At 33.2% G+C, this 22434-nt stretch overlaps 2 protein-coding genes across 2 annotated transcripts; one reads left to right on the forward strand and one right to left on the reverse strand.

Annotated features, from left to right (window-relative positions):
• The first annotated feature begins 3885 nt into the window (after window positions 1-3885).
• On the forward strand, window positions 3886-6893 carry LOC113766644 (putative F-box/FBD/LRR-repeat protein At1g78840). Its single transcript, XM_027310815.1, has 3 exons — window positions 3886-5205; window positions 6248-6424; window positions 6684-6893. The coding sequence occupies exons 1-3, from the start codon at window positions 3886-3888 to the stop codon at window positions 6891-6893; spliced, it is 1707 nt and encodes a 568-aa protein (XP_027166616.1).
• Window positions 6894-11351: 4458 nt separating this feature from the next.
• On the reverse strand, window positions 11352-20560 carry LOC113765106 (plant UBX domain-containing protein 7-like). The gene is made up of 10 exons (XM_027309165.1): window positions 20224-20560; window positions 17384-17514; window positions 17057-17170; window positions 16318-16513; window positions 14447-14524; window positions 14269-14337; window positions 13347-13490; window positions 13118-13220; window positions 12210-12457; window positions 11352-11746 (listed from the first exon to the last, which is right to left on the reverse strand). The coding sequence occupies exons 1-10, from the start codon at window positions 20323-20325 to the stop codon at window positions 11585-11587; spliced, it is 1347 nt and encodes a 448-aa protein (XP_027164966.1). The 5' UTR covers window positions 20326-20560; the 3' UTR covers window positions 11352-11584.
• Window positions 20561-22434: the final 1874 nt, after the last annotated feature.

Genomic DNA, 22434 nt, shown 5'->3' on the forward strand with positions numbered 1-22434 from the left:
AGTTTAGACTGATGAATTATAAATTTACAAATGAGTGACTCTACAAATTTGCATTGTTCAGAAGGCAGACAGTTTCCAAATCAATTACGTAGAGACTAGGACACATTTCTGCTAGTTTTGTCCATTGTCGCTTGCTTCTCTACATCCCACTTCAGTCAGTTACAGAACTTGTAGAAGTCAGATAATCAAAGGTGGAGGTGGAATATGGAGTGAAGTAGATGTAAAGTAAAAAGATCATTGTTTTGACTATCCCCCAAAAGATTGGAACCAGCGAGATAGTCCTTGCTTATTTATATTATTCTGAGAAAACTTCTCCCATTCTACTGTTCTGTTTTAAAATGCTTTACTAAACCATTCGTGCTTAAAATCTCTAGTAATTATTGAGGATCCATATAAAAAATATAACATTCTGGTAATGGGTTCTTTTTATTTCTTCATGAATTAAGCTTAATTTGATCCCTTTTTTTCATTTTTTAAATAACCAGCCCAATATTCATTCATTCCTGGAAAGAAAGTATCTGATGGTGATTAAAGCTTTCCTTCAATTCTGATCCATTTTATTTACTTTCTTGAAGAAGCTTTTTGGCAAATCATGCTTCATTGTCCAAGTACGTTTCTAGTCAACACTTGTGTTTATTTTGAGATATTTTCCTGACATTGTACCTAGAAAATTTTAACCTAATACAAGGAGAGCTGAAACTGTATCTTGAGATCCAGTAGCTTTGAAGACTATACAAGCAAGTTCCTTAAATTATTTCCTAAGAAATTCTTACCAAATCAACTATTAATAGTTCAGAGTACTTCCAACAAGATACAAATTTGTTTGTATCGTCATATATGATTAAAAGTAAATTAATTATAAACAAAAATGGAAAATTAGCAGATTAATGCAACCTACATGAATGTGTGTTTTTTTTTTATCAAAATCTTATTTTATTTTATTTTTAGAAAATTTTGACAAAGTTTCCCCTTACAAATGAACGAAAATTCCCTGCCAACAAACCCAAAAGCAAAAAGAATTAAAATTAAAAACTCTCAACTAAATCCTCCCATAGGTTAGTGTACTTTTCTCCTCCTGATAGACAAAATGCCTAACCTATCTACTCGAATTTCCCCGCGCGCCAATCTTGGAATTGCACTGAAATGATCGTAAATGCTGATGTCATGGAGATATCATAAAAAATCAATGTAGACGAAAGCTTCACAAAAGAATAAAAAATAAAATTTTATAATATTATCAGGATATTAACCACCGTATACACATCCCCAGTTACTTAAAAGTAAATTAATCACCATCCAATAATCGCGTGATTTGAGTTTGCGGCAAAATTGTGGTTGTCGCACTGTTATTTGATTGCTAATGAAATAGAAGGATTTATTGATTTCAAGATTTTTAACAAAATTGAATATGTATCCTTTTTTAATTTAGCACTGCTTTTGTGTGGTTTTGAAAATTCAACCATTCATTGCACAGTAATTATTTGCTACAGTAATGGACATGCTCACTTATAATTGTAACTCTAGCATATCCCAAAGGAAAAAAAACCTCCAACAAATTTTTTTCTTTATAATTTTCTTTTTTATAAGTAGGAGATACTAAATTCGAGACCTTTTACGTATAATTCCTTCCATCTCATCATTCAACCAAACCCTCCCCTCCTCTCCCTCAAGTGAAGTTTATTGATTATAACATATATGTTAAACACCAAGAAATTTGTTCTACTATAACAGTAATCACTAGTGTTGAGAGCACATCGATGTCTGTGCAATTTGTCTTTTCAATTTTGTAAAAATCACTTCTTATATAAAACAATTGAGTATAAAATTTTCATCAACTAGAATAGAAAAAACACTGATCTTTTAATAGTTTTTTTTTTAATAGGATGTTAAAACTAATTTGATAGATATATTACTCATGGGTGGTTATGTGGGCAATATGAATTTAGATAATTAGGGTGGAATTTAGTTGTGGTTGTGTTAGTTGGCAATAAAAGCTTATGGATGGTCAGGTGATTAGATTAGAATGGTAAAATTAAATTTTTGTGAGGATAAAATTAAACATTTAAAAGGTTTTTAAAAAATAAGTTTACATCCAACTAATGGCTCTCCCTCTGTGTACAGTAAGACATAATAACTTTCACATTTGAGGTAACTAACAAAAATTCCTTAATCCACCTAATTGATAGCACTACATTCTTTGTTGAAAACGAGATTTGAAGTCGCCTTTTGAAGCTCGCATTTTCTTCTTTGTTGTTGCAGAATGGAATACGCGACTTCAAGTCGCGTATTTCTGAGCCCGCATTTTCAATTTCTGCAGTTTTCCTGTAGAATGCTATTAGCCATTCATACTGATTGGTTTTATTAAAAAAAAAAAAAAAGATAGCACTACATTCACTTAATCTTTTTCCAATAAGATTCTTTCCTTAATAGTTTAAAGCATACATTATGATTCATACAGCATGTGAGAAGTAAAGTGCACTCTACAAAAAAAGTTAAAATAAATTTGCTGTTCATGACCGTATGGATCCTATTAAGAACATAATTAAATTGATTCATTTCTCCACATGTGATTAGTTGTAAATTTTAATACTAGGAGATTCACTCTTTATTGTCATATAAATGTCCAACTAAAAGATTAAAGATTGTGAATGATGCCAAAACTAGTAAAAAGGAAAATTGGTAGGTTCAATTTACGTAACATATTTCCTGGTATACATCACTTATTACATGTCATTGTATAAACAACAAAATATTGGTGAAAACTTCTCGTGTTCAAAGCTTCTACCATTCTTCACAAAATTGTCAATCTCAAGTTCACAGGTAAGATCTAGTAATGCCGAATTAAAGCTATAAGTTGCTTTCTTGTATTTTTTTTTTTTTCGTTTATTCTCATTCAATCAAACTTCCTTGAATTTATTTCAGACACTGTAACCATTAGAAGCCGCAACTATTTTCACCTTTTTGTCTAATATTATTCTTGTCTAGTTCTTCAAATCAAGAATAAAAACCTGAAATGATGTCTAGAAAATACTGAATTGATGGACTAGCTTTTTATACAATTTTAAGTCCTTGTTTTTCCAATTGTTCCTTCGCATACAAAATTTCTATTCGATATACTGATCAAACCGTAAAAACAAATTCTTTGTTTTAAGCTAGCTACTTGGTGTTTTCTTTTACAAACAATCATTAGTACTAATAGGTAGTATAGATGAAGAAGCACTACTCAAAAGAATCAACAACAAAAAAATTTTGCTGAATTACTCCCTTCCTTATTGAGTTCGAGATTAAAAGAATGGTTGGGATTACAAACATCCATCTAGTTCGAATTTTGGATAACCATGAAAGGTTGTTGAAGTGGCATTTACTCGATTTCTAGTTAGAAAGAAGGATGACATAGCATATTAAATGAAAAATGTTTATTCCGTTAAGACTAGTTTAGTTTATCGCTTATATAGGTACACAATCATACAAGGGAGAAATTTGCTATCCCATTGCTTGTTTTCTTTGTCTCTCCCCCATTCATTTGCATTTCTTTCTAATATATCATCTTTTGATGCTGTGAACTTTGGCACTTGGAGTGGAAATAGGGGAGGCACAGGAACTCGGGTTCAATTCTAGCTTAGTGTAACTCTCAACATTTGCTGAATATTTTCTTCTTTTGATTGAAAAGGTACGAAAACCTACATATGCTATCTGTTTTCTTTGAATCTTTTATTGATTTAATGAATTGTCTTTCTGGGAAAATTTTGTAGATGTATTTTATAGGTTGTTTTTTTACTCGTCTTCTTTCTTGATTGTTTTCACTAGTTTAACTTTAAAAAAGCTTGCTAATAAAACCAAAATTGGTCCTTCCTTTGATTTCATCAGCTTCTCAAGACAAATAGAATGGAAATGGTATGCAAAAGAAGGAAAGGAAATGAAAATAATAGGATTCAAGAGACAAAAGAAGAGAAAGATGAGACAAGTGCTGACAGATTAAGCTCTCTACCAGACCACTTGAATCACCATATTCTCTCATTGCTCTCTATAGAAGATGTCTGGAGCATGTCACTTTTATCCAAACGTTGGAATATGCTTTTCACAACATTTCCTATCATTGATCTCAATGAAGATAATTATCCATCTAGAGAAAAGTTTGTGGAAGCCTTGCAGCTATGCTTGGTGCGACGCCAAATGGTTCATCTCCAAAAACTCAGTGTTCAAATGACATTTCCTAGTAATGGGGAAATCGACCAACTGATAGACAAAATTCTTGATGAAGCAACCAAGGGAAATGTGCAAGCTCTTGACCTGAGGTTTTCAAATGGAAAATATCGTAGTTGTTGGAACACATTGTATGTACTTCCAGAGGTAATCTTTTCTCATTGTTCATCTATGAAATCATTTGAGGTGGTAGGCATCAACCTTGGATATTCCTACAAAGTTTTGAACTTGCCTTTCCTGAGGACTCTTTCCATCAAAAATGCTCTTATTGGAGATGAATTTCTGCCCAAGTTAATCAATGCATGTCCTTCTCTTGAAAACCTGTCTTTGATGCGTTGTCTTGGGCTTAAAATTGCCAAGATTCATCACAACAAAATAAGCTACTTTTTGGTCAAGTGTAACAGACTCTTGGAGAAAATTGAAATAGATCTACCAAACCTCCAGAGATTCTTCTATAAGGGTCCCTACTTGATGAATAGAGCTGGAGTTCTTGTAGCTTCAATGGTCGGGAATGAACATGAGGCTACGAAACTTGATACTGTGTCCTTGAAACATTCAAGATTGGAATTTAAGGCATTTCAGGACCCTTATTTCAAATATCTTGGAACACTCATCCTTTCCGATATTGAAATAGTTGATGGTTCTTTCTGGTGCACCAATGCATTTTTCCCGCACCTTGTCTCCTTGGAATTGAAGTGTTGCAAGACTCTCAGGAAACTTCATGTAATCAGCTCAACAGTTAAGTGTCTTGTCATATGTAACTGCAAATACATGGATTATTGGAAAATTGTGTGTACAAATCTCCTGGTGCTTGAGTATGAAGGGCCAGTGGTGAAGTTCTCTCGACCACTAACGTCCAACAAAGTTGAAGTAAAACTAAGTTTGAGGACGCGATTTATTCACTCCCATGATATATTGGAACTTCACCGCACAAGAGATTTTCTTCAGATGTTTTCCTCAGCAGGTGACATGACAATGACGCTCATCCATGATTGTGAAGAGGTAAATTTTGTATTCTTTATCTACTCAATTTCAATTGTATAGTACTGTTAATTTGACTCAATAGAGCCTCTTTCTTAGTTTTCATTTCCTTAGTCTTCTGTGAGTTCAGCATTTGCAACATCAATAAAACCCTGAATGTTATTATTTGAAAATCATGTCCTTTTTCTCACTTTTTCCATTTGTTCACATAGCTACCAATGTAGGTTTCATAAAGCATGTATGTAGAACACAACATATTGTTTATCTATGTTAATACAATCAATTCTCTCTACTGACATTTGTAGCTTTTCTTCTCTTGGGAATTCAAAGTTATTCGAAAACTAAACAAATTTTTTCAACTTGGTGTCCCCATGTAATTATCAACTTAATTATTCATCTGATTGGCTGGGCGACCCTTGTAGAATTGTATGCGTACTTTTCTTTTCCTTCTCTTTTGGCATGGTTGATTTGACCTGCTTCATAACTTTATGTGATGACTAGATTGGGAAGTATTTAACCCCCTTTTTTGTTTTCCCTCTGACCATCTTCCTCCATGATAAGGTTGCAAAACTACCATGAGTATGTAATTTTTTATGATTTCATACAAATTAAAAGTTGGCAATGATGGTGTGTAATGCTCTTAATGTTAATCGAATTAAAAATAATTAATGCTACTAAGTAAGGTGTATCCTTTGTTTCTCTATTTTGTTGTGTTGATCTCATAGGTTTAGCAAGATATGGTATAAAAGCACACATAAATGGTATATTTAAGGTAATATATAATGAAATTTGTACTGTCAATACTTTTAGTATACTAGTTTAGTTATAGAGAATTTTAAGTTTGCATGGATTACTAAATCGAATATAAGTTTGCATGGATTACTAAATCAAATATATTCTTTATGTTGTTGTATGGACTCCTTCACGCAAACATTTTGGCTTTCTAATATTGTGTCCACATTATAATCCTAAGAAATGGCTAGGGTAAGGTTCCAAAAGGAAAATATTCTTGTACATCAGCCACTTATTTGTGCTAATGGCATCTTCTTTTGATTTGTGCTAGTGTGTGATGATGCTCAAGGAAGTTGCTGAACTTCCACTGAATTATGTCAAGCATTTAGAAGTGAAAACAGATGAAGTATCAATTAATCTCATCGATCTTTTTCAAGGCATACTTTCTATATCAGTCCGTTTTGGGACCTTGCTCGTCCATGTGGATTCACTTCAAATCAAGCTGAAGGTACTACTTTTCTGGGTTGTATGATTCTTTATAGTAAACATGTTTATTTTTATTTCATGTAATTCAACTTGGTATCTAAAATCTTGTTTTCTCTTCAAGAAATGACAAATGAATTGTAGTAGTTTTTATTCCCCTTCCTGGCATAATCTTCTCCCCCATCCTCCCAATAAAAGTCCTCATAATAACATTTTTATGGGAAATTGCTAAATTCTGTTCAGAAGTGGAGATAATCTAATTTGAGATTTCCACAAAAATGCAGCTTTGGGACGTTGATAAAAAGAAGGCTTCAAGCGGTTATAACATGCAGCAAGCCAACTATGAATATGCCTTACAATCACTACAGAATGTGTGGATAACCAACTTTGGAGGAAGTGATGAAGAAATCAAGCTGGTAGATTATGTGCTTAAGAAGGCCATAAACTTGGAATGCATTTCTGTATCTCCTATAGCTGCAGATCAAGAAAATTAGCTATTTTGACACAAAAGTCATGGGTGAAAACAAGTTTCAGATATTGTACCAATATTGCAGATTGCACAAGTCTCATATTGCTGGAGTACTATTATCTAGCGTAGTTGGAACTATTCCCCAATCTCTTTTTCTTTTCACATGTCCTAGCAACCAAGATTTGACATCGTACTTAATTTTGAAATAAGTTGTTCGAATTTCATCTATGTAGCTTATTTGTTCAATCAGGAAGCATGCATTATGCCTTCATTATTTTCTGGATAAGACAAGTAAAGACCAGAAAAAAAAAAAAAAAAAAAAAAAGAGATACTCATATACATACAAACTTTTGGTATGGTTGAATAGGAGAAGTTGAAATAGAATTCAACTATATAGTAAATGCTGAATTAATCTGATTAAATCATGATTTTCAATAACCTCCTAAAAAGATATAAGCACAGACAAATATGCACACGCACACAGAAATAACCCTTTACCCTCCAGATGGAGCATTTATATTTTATCCTAAACCCCCAATTTTCCATTACCTAAGTCACATTCAATCAGAAAATTTTGAACATAGTTTTCATTGTTTAATAGTCATGCCACAAATGACAAAACTAGATGGAAGCTGATCTTGGATAGCTACCCAAAATCGACATTTCATAGCTTAAATTGTCCATCAACAATAGTGTTCAAATTTGAGAACTTCATTGTACTTGAGAGAAGTTTCTCAAGGGAGGACTATAATCCAAATCTCAATGAGCTAGTGAGGCTCAAGGAGATTGAATTGAATTACCTCAATCGTACAAAGGTTGTCGTCTTACTCTTTGGAAGATACAGTCTCGTGAAAGAATCTCTAAATTTGAGAAAGATTGGAAGTAAACATAACCAAACCACACTATAAAATGGACAGTTTACATTTCTTTACATACTCTTTTACTTTGTTGTCATTGTTTATTAGTTTTATTACTTTGTGATAATATCTTTGTGCCTTGTTTAATGTGAGTTCATAATTTTAAAATTTTAATCAACCTAATTAATCTAATTCGCCCCTCATCCTATGTTGCTTTAGGCAAATAAGGATTATTTTAATTAATTAAAGTAAATAGAGTTGTGATTATACAAATAAATACATTTCGTACAAGAAACGAAACTTTACATGTGTGAAGCATAATCACAACTTTCTTTAGTCCGCCAAATGATTGAACAATATACGCAAAATAGGCTTCGCAATTGTGGTCATAAAACAAAGATTTCAAAGCTTTGTCATGCAACAAAACGAGATAAGAGCATAGGAGAGCAAATTGGAGTATGAAAATTTATTCCATGTTAGCTTTAGGAAACGAGAATGACCATTTCGGTGGGAGTGATAGCTATCTTAAATAGTGGAACTTGCATAACTCTATCCTAATTCACATAGTCCATACTCACGCTTATTATGTGAAAGGGATAATATCAGAAAACTCCTTTGAGGTTTCTCTTAATATCACTTGGCCCTCTGAGGTTTTAGAAATATCACTTACCTCCCCTAATAATTATAAAAAGACTATATTAACCCTCATTTGGCATATAATTCACAACATATCAAATAAATGGAGCTCAAAATTTGAAAAAAAAAAGAAAAAAAAAGAAACAAGAGTCACTTTCTTCGTTTTCCTTTTCTCCATAATTCTCTCTTCATTTGGCATATAATTCACAACATATCAAATAAATGGAGCTCAAAATTTGAAAAAAAAAAAAAAAGAAAAAAAAAAGAAACAAGAGTCACTTTCTTCGTTTTTCCTTTTCTCCATAATTCTCTCTTACTCATATTTTTTGGATTACTATGCAGTATTTTATTGTACATTATAATAAACTAAATTTTGTTTATCTTTTACCTTTTGTGATTGTGATAAAGTGGGGTATGATTTATTTGCTTATTTTAAGTTAATTTTTATAATAATTGGTACAATTTAATAGTTTGAGTAAGGGTTGAGAAAATGTTGAAAAAATAGAAATTCATAATAAGTCAGTTTTGAGCATATATAAGAAAATTGATGCAAATATATTTCTTTTCAAATATCATTTTTATTTTTCAAATTTATATTTTTATGGAATATAGCATGTGATGTAGTAGTACTACAAGAGATTATTTTTGAAATGATAGTTTTCTTGAAGTGAACAAAGTGATTTAGGAATATTTTTATTTAGCAAGTGAAGGGTAGTTTAGGATTTTTAAAAATTTTGCTACACAAATAACAAATATAAGGAAGGTAAGTGAGATTTTTAAAACTTTAGAAGTGTTAGGTGATATTAAGAGAAACTTCAGGAGAGGTTTCTGATATTATCCCTATGTGAAACTATGCTATGTAGTTAACAAAGACTACGTATGAATATTGGAAAATTTTCAGAACCATCCTTTAGATTTTCGATATCACTTATATACTTTGAGGTTTCGAAAAAGTCATCAACCTCTTTTCAGACCATATCATTTAACAACGTGTCATCACAACAATATTCTTAAAATAATCATTTAAGGCCAGCGATGTATTTTTGTTCCAAGTCTACGCTTTTGAGTTGTTTACCTTAAATTTTCAACCAAACTAATTCTTAATAGAAGCTTTACATAGAACTTAAAAAGTTGAGGGGCCAGGGAAGGTGTTAAGTACAATAATAATTATAACAATCGTGGTGATTGTATCAATTTGGTTTTTTTTTTTTTGTTTATATTGTTAGAATAATTAGGGAAATTTAACATAAAACCGGCATAAAATATGTTTGAATACAAAAATAAATTTTAGATAGCCATTTCTTATCGATTTTGACTTTTTTCTCTTCCAATTCTTTAAATTTCTTTTTTGTTTTCTTTTTGCACAAATGATTGTTAGAATGGCAAGGCTAATTTAATATAAAGTTGACATAAGAGGACTAAAGTGAAGAGGGTATTTAAGTAAAAAAGTAATTAAACAATAGCCAATTTTTACGAATTTCAGTGTTTTCTTTTTTTGCTTAAATAATCGTTAGAATATTGAGGGTAATTTAATATAAGGTTAGCCTAGGAATGACAAAAAGTAGGAAGGGGGCATTTAAAAGAAACAATAATTTTTCTAATACCCATTTTTTAATGGATTTTTGGTTTTTCCTCTTCCTTCTTTTTTTTTTTGGTGGCCTAAATAGTTGTTAGAATAGCAAGGGTAAATTAATGTAACATTAACATATGAGAATCAAAAGTGGACAGGAGAGATGCATAAATGCAAAACTCATTGTTAAAATAGCCATTTTTTCTCTTCCACCATTTTGTTTTCCTTGATAAATGTTAGAATAGTGAGGCTGATTTAGTCTAAAGTCGGCACAAGAGGACTAAGAAATTTGACTGGGGGAGCGGGGTGGATTTAAGAGCAAAAATGATTGTTTCAGCAGCCATTGTTCTTACTGTTTTGATTTTTTTTGGCCTAAACAGTTACTACAAGATTGTAAAAATAGCTGTTTTATTTCTAGAGTTGTAAACGAACCGAATCGAACCGAGTATCTCATGTTTGAGCTCTGTTCGTTAAGCAGTTCGAACAACGTTCGTGTTCGTTCGTTAATTTTCGAACTCCAAACCTGTGTTCGTGTTCGGTTCGTTAAGCAAAATTCGTGTTCGAGTTCGAGTTCGTGTTCGACTCGTTTAACATAAATGAGCCGTTCGCGAACATGTTCGAAATGCTCGAATCCAAATTATTTAGAATCCAAATTATTTTTAAACCTTAAATATGCCATGCAAATTATTAACCATTCTCAAAAACAATTAAAGCACTAAGTGACTAAATTCTATTATTCATTAACTATATAACTAACATTAACATAAAAATAACAAATAAAACAAAGCAATTTGCCCTCCAAATATAAAAGTCCAGCCATAAAATTAACCCTAAAATTTATTAAATGATAATTATATCCGTGTTCGCGAACGTTCGTTAAAACTCGCGAACATACTCGTGTTTGCGAACGTTCGTTTAGCATGTTCGCGAACGTTCGTTAAAACTCGCGAACATGCTCGTGTTCGTTCGATTATTAATCGAACAAAAAAATTCGTTCGAACTCGGTTCATTTAAGATTTCGAACGAGTCTTTCACGAACACGAACGAGTCGAAACGAACCGAACTACCGAACAGTTCGGTTCGTTTAACAGCTCTATTTATTTCAGGTATTAGGAGTTTTGTCTTCCATATTTTTTGCCTAAAGAATTGGTAATATCATGAAGGTAATTTTGCCAATTCGTATACTATAGTAGTTAATCTCTAACTAGAAGGTAAGTAATAATTTTAAAATTTCCCACATGCTACGTGATATTAGCAGAAATCTTCAGAGAGATTTTTTAAATAATCCAACGTACACACACACACACACACACACAAATGTAGACTGAAATAGAGCTACTTTTTACCTTTAAAGATTATTAGAATTCTACCTCTGGTAAGAAAGCGCGTTTAATAGAGCAACCAAACGTAGATTGAGGCGGAGCAAAACTCTCAGATATATATATGTGTGTATATAAATATAGAAAATCCACTGTCCAATATTTACATGATACGCAAGGGGAACGTATAACTTCAATCATTCCACAGCCTTCCCTTCCAAGAGACTCAAAAAGTCAGGAAATAGCAACAAAAGAAGGGATACTACAAGATTACGGCAGTCAAATAACAGAAGCTTTTTGGCACAATTTTAGCCGCTGACTCTGAACCTTGTCTTCATTCCCATGTAACTGATATCATGGAGTTAGCAAGCCCTGATGCCTCGAATGTTAAATCTATGCTGTAGTCCAAGGACTTGGACCCAGGGATGGCTTGTGTCAAGCGAAATGGCCTTGTCTTGGCTTCCTCCAACTGAGAACAGCAGAATGACCACAGCAACTGAAACCACAGAAAAAGCAAAATAAGCAAAGAGCGCTTCCAAATTGACAGCACTAAGAGCATTAAGTGAATTTCACTGTAATTAAGTAAATGGAATGGACAGCATTTGAAATGACATGCTCGTAAATAGCTAATCCTATATTAGAAGCAGGTAAAAAACCGGCTGCTCAAAACCCTATCAGTTGGTCACTTAATCATCATAAATCAGGACCGAAAAATTTTGCTTGTTATGCAACTGGAAAAGTAGTACTGTATCCTTATAGTAGAACAAAACAAAGGCACAATCTCCTATTTGCCTTCAAATTGATGGCCTTCCACGACTTAAAATGACTGATCCTCACCATTTTTTACATTCAGCAAACCAAATCAACACATGAACATGGATGTATAAGGTCCCTGAAGGAGTGATAATAGTAAAATTACTACACTTCAGTACTACTAAAAGTATTGATCGAAATCTTACCTGAATTGGATCAGACCGAAGAAAGTTCCTCTGAAGTCTGCGTCCATCAGGAAGCCTTACGCCAACCCTGCAGAGAAGATTCTTGTCACCCTTGGGTTCTTCGGGCAGTGGTGGATAAGCAGGGTTCTTGGTTAACAATGTTTGTGGTGATTCGTCAACATCATCAGCTTCCTTTTTATCCATATCTTTCACACCTTCCATTGAAGCAGCCAATGCCCGAAGCATATCCTCATCTTCTTCAGTCTCACCTGACATCCAAGAAAAATTCCGGTTCAATTTCCATTTGTCATCCTCAAGGCAGCATTTGGCAAAGTAAAATGAGTGCAATAGAAGTTTAAATGTACCCAAAATATGTCAAAGAGGATATTTAACCAAAAACAAATGGACAACTAAGACAGGAATAATCAGTGGAAGAAGATGTTAGCAATTCAAAAATAATGGGGCACCTAAACTGAGCTTTCAAAGCTTCAAAAACAAATTAAAAGCCGCACCAATGACCTTTAAGCACCACATGGATATTTAATACCATGTCAAGCACAAAAAAAAAATCATGAAAAATGTGATGATCATGTTTTTAAGTGAGTGTAAGTAGCTCTGCTTTAGAACAGTCGGAAAAGATATTCTGGAAATGCACGTTCAAAATTTGCTTTCCGAAAACAGCTTTCAATCACTAAAGCTTTTGTAGGATAAGAGCACTAGTCAACAAAAAAAAAACAACAATGATCATTTTGACAATAGGTATAGAAATTTGAAATGAACAGAAACCATAATTTCTGTTTTCTGTTGCACAAACAGTGATTCAATCAAAGTAGAGAAAGACTGAATGCAGTAGTAGATATTATACAGCATCGGAAAAACAACCAAAAAAGCTCAGAAAGTAATTGGTGAGAAAAAAGGATTTCAGGAACCTTGAACTCGGTGAGGACGAATGACAGGACTCTCTCTGGGCCGTTTATGAGATAGATTCACATGATGATCTGTTGGGCTACCATCCATAAAAGGTAAAAGATCCTACAGCAGTCAACAGAAATTTATTATAATTTTCATACTTAGAAACTATTAAAAGCAAAAAACATAAAAGCTTCTAGGCAGCAGAACATGATCTTTGTCTACAAACTACAAGCATGAATAATGTACCTCCAACAAAGTTTCTGGTTGAACCATTCCACGCCAAGAGCGCATTTTTTGACCAGTCACAGGGTCAATCACCATAACAACAGGAATAGAATCTAATTTGTAATAGGTGCAGACCTTACTGCCCTCTTCTGCATCATCATATACCTGTATATACGAACGACATCACAGAAAAAAAAGGTAATGGAAGAACCACAGCAATCACATTGAGTTTCCTAACTAATGAAGAAAAATAGAAGCGGTTTCACACAGGAAATCATTTTAAAGCTTGTTTAACCTCAACAACCAATAAATCACCTAAAGGAGTTTTCTACCTTTGACAGCTTCATTTCCTACATGGTGATTCATCAATCTCTGTTTCTGGAAAGCAACGTTAGTGATACCTTGTCTAGTGGAAAGAAAATATCCAACTTTTTTTTATTAGCTTAATCCTGAGTGCCTTGTCTAGTGGTCATGATACCAATTACACTAGTGATTGACATCCTTTACATAAAGGTGTTAGATGGGATAACGCTCCTCAAAAGCTAAAAAGTGAAATATCAGTATAGAACTATTCAAAATTAAAAAAACTTGAATGTCCCCTATATTTAATTAATGCCACATCTGACCTAGAAACAGAATCTCCTCTCCCTAATAAAAATGGCATCATGAACATAGTCAAACAAGCAAAAAAAAGGGTGAAAGCATGGAAAATACCTCTGAAAAATCTAATGATTTCTAGTAGCATTGAAATAAACACTTGCGCATTTAATTAAACAAAAAACCACTGCACATGCACATACATACAACATTTGATGTTGATTGACAGAGATTAAGACAGATGTAAATATGTCATTTGTTAATGAAGAACTTGTAATACAAGAGTCTGAGAGGTACACAAATTTTATACAGAACAAACTTTTTAGGAGGAAGAAGAAAAACACACCTGCCAGAAGATGAAATTACTTTTAATAGTTTGAGCAACAGCTTCATTGGCCCATGTATCACGATTGAGCTTTAAAAGAAGTAAATAGCAAAATTGGTGGAAGTCAGCCCACATAAAAGAACTGGTTGAGGAAGAACAGAGAGTAAGGAGGATGCTAAGTGAGATCAGAAAAATTTACCATATGCGAGCTGAATTCCCTCGTAGATTGCAAATTTACCAAAAGCCATTTGTTCTGTGATCTAGCAGCATCTTTTGCCTGCAAAACAAAAAAAGAACATAGTTAACATCAATATAAAATACAGAAACCACAATCCATTACCATCAATTCAGACATGCAATATTCTTATAAATATAAATCAGGGAGAATAAAGGATCACATTTCCACAACAAAGCGCCTCACTAAAAGTCCAACAAGAATTAGTCAGGTTGCAATGAAGATTCATGTGAGGATTTGTTAAGAAAAATTAAAGAACGAGGAGGAGATAGAGAAGAAGAATGATCCGACCACCTAACAAATAAAAGACTGCTAAGAATAAATCTTCCAAAAACCCAAAAAAAAAAAAATTTCATCTTGAATAAGGACTGTAACTACATTTGGATGTTGTGAGAATTGTTTATTGTGATTCCAGAAAAAATTTGCCCATCGAGAAGATAGCCTTAAATACAAGAATCACCATTGCAGTTGAATACAGGGTGGGCTTTAATCAATTACAGAAGTAGCAGGCGTCATTCCAATCTTAAACTTGCCAAGTGTACACAACCAGTTACCTAGAGCTCCAGATGAAGAAACGAAAATTCAGCTATTCTATAAGTTAATCACAGCTATCCTTTAGTGGAGCTCTTTGATGAAACACAGTGTACTAAAAATAAACTGCACAAGTTAAAAAAAAATGATTGCAAACCTAGGTGCCTCCTGTCATAACAGCTTTACCTTCCCAAACAATAAGTCAAACCATACTTGGTCTGTAGTTATAAGCTTGCGAATTAAAACACTTTTAGTAATTCCATTCCCTGTTTTCAGAGTTACAAGATCTCAAAAACTGTTGTCAGATTCCATGGCAAAGGTTTAACCTCAAAATTTTAAGTGGTGATACAAACGAACTACAGCATAAATATGCCAAAGGAGGAAATACCCAAACTGTCATCAATGAGGACATGAGGTATACAGGTGCCTCACATGGTAAAATGGAATTCTCCTTGTCATACCCCAATCTTATACCCCCTTCCCAGGGGACCCTTTTTCCATTCTGAATTGCATAGTTATCTCCCTTATTTCATGGACTCATCCCAACAAAAGGACTGCGCTGGGTGATCAATGACTTTAATACAAACCAAGAAACTTGATAGCACAAATTCAGGAATCTTGAACAATAATATTGCAAAAGTTCAGGAATACACAGAGACTTTCAACCATTCAATCACAACCTCCAGTTTACTACCCTCTTTCTTCATATATCCTTAGAAATCTACCAGTCTTTGCAGGCGTTGACTAACAACATTCCAGAAGCTTCAAGAGGAAGGGGACCAGAGACTCAATCCTAGATCCTATCAAAACACATACAGATGATCATATTCACTATGCAAAAATTGCCTAAAGAAAATTTGAACACTATCAGCTCATTTAATATTACTTGAGAACTCTCCTGTCCAACGACAAGTCGAAAAACAATTCATTGCTCTCTGAAGTTTGACCTCCTTGAGCTCACCTTTATTCCCTTCACAGATGGGGTATATGTTGTTCCTAAACTCTATAATAAAGTTAGAATCCTGGTGATCAATTTGACCAACACATTCCATTAGTGCATTCTCCGGTCTGTTCCACTTGGCCACAAATAAGAAATACTCACAATTGTATAATTAGTTAAACCACTGAAACACCTTTATAAAAGCTTTAGGGAAATGATAAGAGGTCTAGAAAGTTAAACAATTTAAGGAGCTCGAAAATATTAAAAAAGAAAGAGGACCCCAAGAAAATCAAAAAAAGAATCAACAGAAAAAACACTTATTCAGCCAAAAAACTGCAGGGCTCTTCCAAATTAAGCCATTTACCTTTTCAAAGGATCCCTGGTACATCAAAGCAAATGGAGGACGATATAACGAAGCAAGATTATATTGAGACTTGTCCACAGTAGATGCAGAACCATTCTCTGTTTCCCAGACACCAGGTCGTTTCAATTCCTCCTCAAAATTGCGGAAGGGGACTACTGTACGAGCTTCATTAGATGAACCCCCCATTCTTGACGCACTTCAAAAAATGAAAAGGGAGGAAAAAAAAGTTTTTATAGCGACAACAAAAGTAACTAAACAACAAAACACATGCTAAAGTAATTAACCTCATTTTGATCAAGTCTGTTTCACAAAAATTCAGTCCCAAAGGAGGGCATTCGCATAGTACCATAATCTCTCAAATTCTGGTTGACTAACAGAGGTTCACTATATAACATCCATAATTCAGTCTTGTCTTCAAAAATGAAGCACGATTACTTTTAAGATTGAATATATCCGAAATGTTCTTCCACAACAATTGCAAATAAATGTTTTAAGAACAACTGAATCTGGAGAGAAGGAAATTAGATAAAATGTAATCCCTCTTCCCACAAAAGTATTTTAGGTATCTGTAATACAAAATACCTCTTCACATAAAAGCATGAGGAACAATCATCCATGAGGTTATCTACATCACTAACACAGCTCAAAAGAAGAAAATAGTGCATATGCTAAAATTAACAGCTCTTAACATTCAACTATTCCAGGAAAAGCACACCGAATGCCAGGAATCAGGACATACCCAAAAAGCATTGTGTTGTCATAGAGTACATCCCTTATTACAGGTAAAGGTGGCCGTACATCATCTCCATCACCTTGTCTTATATTTTGGTCTTCCAAGTCTGTTCTTGTTCCACTGTAATAAGCCATGTTGTAAAAGAAATGCATTAGACTGATGTATAATTTCTTTATGGTTTGGGAGATGCTAATTTCTACATTCAGTCTCCACAATTTTGAAGCTTTCCAAAATTTATCCATCCTCAGAAAACAAGTAGAAACGAGAAGAGGATAAAAAAAGAAGACACAGAAACAATAGAAGGACAATCTAGCCATATAAATTTTTTTTCACCTCCTCAAGCTTGGATCATCCAAGGGTAAATCACTTTCCAACTGTGGAGATTGTGCAGATGATGTTGCCGCCCCACCCTCATTTCCTATATAGAAAAGCTGAATAGCTTCGTCAAGCTTCCAACTTGTGGCCTGCAGCAGGGAATATTGACTATCAAAATTTTCACATAATCAGAAAGCAAACTTTCCAACAGTTAGCAACAAGGAAAAAAGTCATCCACCTTTACTTGAGGATGTATCTGAGGAAGTACAACTCTTCAAGATTTATTTTTGAAAGACTTAAAGGTGGATTACATGAGAATGTTTGACCTTTTATTTAATCCACCTTTAAAGGAAGTACAACTCAAAAAAGTACTCTTAAATAAAAGGTCAAACATTCTAAATTTGTTAACCATTGATATATATGGACCCCCCAAAGTTTGGCTCCCTGACTAAAACAATAGCAAATAATTCTCAAAGATGTTGAAGGCCAAAGCCTCCTCTTCAAAGTTTACCACAACTGCAAATCACTACTTCAAGTAGCACTCAATAGAAAAAAGATAATAACTACTGAGTCTAGTTTACAAAGAGATCAAATTCAGATCACAAATAAGAACAAGAAGTTCACAATGAAAAAAGCTAGGACTCCAACATCAAGACAGAATTTTTAAGAGGGACCAAACTCTTTAAGTTTTATATTTAACAATAGATTTTCAAGTTAATCATTCAGGTGAACTGTGCAGAATGTCTTCGTATTTTCAAAATTTGTTAGAGATGCAATTAAAGACCCTGCCTGGTTAAATTATGATAACAGGATATGTTCTTCTACGTGCAGCAAATACTATTCATTAGATTCAACTCCTCCATGTTTAGCCAATTTAACATACTCAAATTTGCTTCACAAATCAATGCAGTTACAACTACAAACTATACTTCAACAACTTATTTCCACATTTAAAACCAATGCCTCCAATGCCAAAAATAAATCTTGAAGGAAAAAGCTGTACAGCAGTCAACATTTAGAAAAAAATACTGTAAATGTATTTTGAAAGACTTACAGACTTTACCTCTAAATGTCCATAAGTTTCTTTAACAAATTTATTGAACTTAGATGTCTCTTAAATTGCAGCAGTAAAATGCCACTGTAAGAATAACAAATACTGCACCAGATTTTCAACATAATGACTGAGCTCAACAATTGCTTTAAATCTTCCATGTTTTTCTTCCTTACTAAAAAATATTAAGCTTTGCTTCTACATTTTAGAGTTAATATTTTTCATCTATGTTATGTGCACTCAAGATTGGGTGTGAGGTGTCAATCTGTTTACTGGTATGCAACATGACACATATTACAGGCAGCGAAGTTAGCAAAAATTCTATATTACTTGGGAACAAAGTTTGTGAATGAAGTAACTGTTGGTCCATGCAACAAAGAAGAATTGTTATGCTATATGCACGGGTGCTTCTCATGTTTGATGGAAGTAGGAAGGAAATTCCCAGTAACTGAAGCAACCAAAAAGCAACATTGGTGCATCTCCCTTTTATATATAAAGTGAAATATTGTGCATCATCGTTGAAAACTTTTAAAAGGGGTATGTAAGACAGTAAATTATCAAATGAAGTACTCAAGTTTTTCATCATTTTATATTTAAAATATAAGAAGTTCATCATCCACGCATTTAACAAGGAGTACATATTGCCACCTATCATGTTTCAAAAACAAAATCCTACACTTCCTGCCTGTCCATCTTACCTTTTTTCACAAACTCTGTTACAAAGGACAAGCAGGATTAGCTATTGCATTGCCTCAATTCTAAGAAGCTAAGGCAAAGTCTGCTGTCTTTTTAGCTAGATATAACCGATAGAACTTTACAGTTGCTTTTATCAGCTTGATGAGGAATTTCCAGAGCTATCAAGTAAAACTACATACACTGTCCAAGGAAAGAGAGAAAAAAAAAAAAAGGAAGACCTCAAACATCCCAGTTTGTCTATCTAAGTGAAAGGCATCTTGCTTTATTTCAAAACAATTGCATTCAAAGTAGAACTTTACGGTTTCTTTTATCAGCTTGATGAGGAATTTCCAGAGCTATCATAAAACTATATACACTGTCCAAGGAAAGAGAGAGAAAAAAAAACGAAGACCTCAAACATCCCAGTTTTATTTCACAAGGAAATCCAGAATTCTCATCACGTTTCATTTTTCCTCATGCTAAAAAGACTACCTTTTTACTGCATTAATGGGACAAGCCAGCATAAGTGCCACAAATATTCTGCGACCATTAGAAACTTCTAATATAGCAAAACACCATTTTGATAAATGGCACAACAGAAAAGAACCATACTCTTAAACCCTCTGTCATCTCAATCCTTATCCAATCCCACAATTCTTTCTCCAAAACCCCAAAAAATAATAACAAAAATAGATATTTCTTCTTATAATGTATTGATTTGAACCCCGTAAGCGGGACCATGCATATCGCCACTAGAAGCAGAACCCCATATTTCTATTATAACATACAACAAATCAGACTTTGCAGGTTTATCTTAGCTGCAACCTTCATAAGTTATTCTCGAATAACTGTCAAATTGAGATAATCAGCTTCTAAGCTTTTCAATCAATTAACTATTTTTGCTCAAATTATCTTCTTCATATCATTCATCATCATCAAATAGATACAAGTACCGAAAACAGTTCAGACCTTTTACACTAACAAAATATCACTAGAAACAAAAAAAAAAATTCAACATATTTTCAGCCAAAAACGAAACAATTATAGCAACAAAAATCAACAATGCGAATTCAATAAATCATCAGATCCGCAAGATAAACCCTAAGCGAGAGAGGGAGTGTATATATCCGACCTGAAGAAATTGACGAGCGGTATCGGCAGTTTGGCCGACGGCGATTTCCAGAAACGAAGAGACTAAGCTCTGCTGATCGGCCGGAGATAAAACTCCGTCCATCGTTTTTACTCTTTTTTTTTTGTTTAATAAAGTATACTGAGTTTTCCTCTCTCGCAAACTTAAGCTTGAAAGAGGAAAGAAAGGGGCTTTGTAGAGGGACTGGGGATATATCACATTTAATTCCTTTTCCAAATCATTTTTCCCTTTCAATCTCTTTTTCTTTGGGAATAAGAAGTTAAGTCCTTATCTGAATGGAATTTGGAAATTGGGAGAATTAGGGAAGAAGCCTGCTGCCCAAGGAATGGGGTTTTTTTTTTTTTTTTTTGCGATGGGATAATTATAATTAATGTTACTCGATTTTAGGCCAAATTACGCATCAAACCCTGAGACTTTTTTTCAGGGGAAAAAAAACCTTGAGACTTGATAAAACTAAATCGTAACAAGAAGACGACTATCAAGTCTAAGGGGGGTGTTTATGGAGCAAGCAACCAGTCCATTTACAATTTTACTAACCCTAATCGCAAATAGCGATTGCCCCCGGGGCTTTGGTCAGGGGCAATGGTCTGGTAGTAGTAACCTAGTTATGTGAGTACGACTGCTAAGGATCGAATCTCCGATGAAACAACTCACACGGACACGGCTTGGGCAGGTTGGTATGGGACACGTGTGGATTAGTCTGGTGATTCAAGATAATAAATTAAATTAACAAAGAAAATAATACAATAGTTGTTTAAATTAATGAGAGTATTTAATTCTACAATTCTGAAAAACTATCTACAAAATAGAAAATCAGAGAACAATAGATAATTAAAACATAAAATATTTTGAACATTTTTTTCGTTTTCTCTACTTCTTAAAAACTATTAATTCACTTTCTATTAAAGATAACAAATTGTTTCACAACCAAATGTGTAAGTTCTAAACAATTAAAAATTTAAAAAATTAGAGTGGTGAAGTGGATAGAATTTATGAGAAAGGAAAAGAAATTTTGAAGAAAGACAAAAAAAATAAAGTAGTAGAATAAATAAAATTAGTGGCATCAAATGTGGGAAGCAAAAAAAGGTAAATGGAAGATGCGGTTAAATATACAAATTTATAAGTTGTGAAAATAAAATATTTAATGACATGGGGCTCATAACTTAAATTATTAGTAAATGAATAAATAATTATTGTTTAGATTTGGATATTGGTTATCTTAACTAACCTTATACATATGCAGGTAGGCTTAGGTAATCACAATTTTTTAAAATTGAAAATCATACTCTAACCTAATTTTCAAGTAATTTTGAGTAACCTAACTATTTTAAAAATTATGATTGGTTACTCTTTTTTCGATTTGGACCAATTCGATTTTCTCGATTACCCGCTTTTTCGATTCTTTTTGAATACCTGTAATCAAACCCCAGAACATAAACATAAACGTCCTAGGTTCAAATCTCATCTTCCTCCATTTCCGTTTCTTAAATCCTATCTTACCTATATATATTTTTTTTAAAAAAAAAAAGAAAGACTCATGTTAAAAGTCTCAAATACTGATTAATCTTAGTTATGTCGATAGTTTGAACTTGAAAATTACTCTAACTGTTATCACTTAATTTTTTTTTTTGACAATTTTTAGTACATTATCATTGATTTATAAGATCTCAATTACTAATATTATTAGCAAAATTAATGAGATAAAAGATGGTGTAAATTAATAATAATATATTATTTTATTTTTATTATTATATCTTGACATTTTTTGACTACTTTTTGCACATTATCATTAATTTGTTGAGTTCCCTATACCGTTAATTTTACTAAAGTTGTCATTGATTGGATTTAAATTGGACAAACTTGAAAGTATAGAGCGCAAAGTGTCCAAAATTAAGAATTTAAAGTATAAAGTGTTCAAAATTAAAGTTTAGGTTATAAAATAAAAAAGTGACAGTGTTCAAAAAAACAAAGTGAAATTAGTCCAAACGATGACAGTAGAATACCAGGAAATGGCAATGCTCATTATTCAACAGGTTCAAATGTTGGCACGGTGAGATTTGATCTCTTTGGTAGTGTTTAATTTTCTTATAGGGATTAATTACAGTTCCTGGATGAATATGAGGTGATTTGCACTTTTTCCGCTTTAGATGCAATCAATAGGCACTTTACTCCCAGAAGAACATTTTATTTAGG

This window comes from Coffea eugenioides, chromosome 3 (assembly GCF_003713205.1).
Source record: "Coffea eugenioides isolate CCC68of chromosome 3, Ceug_1.0, whole genome shotgun sequence".
Lineage (NCBI taxonomy): Eukaryota > Viridiplantae > Streptophyta > Magnoliopsida > Gentianales > Rubiaceae > Coffea > Coffea eugenioides.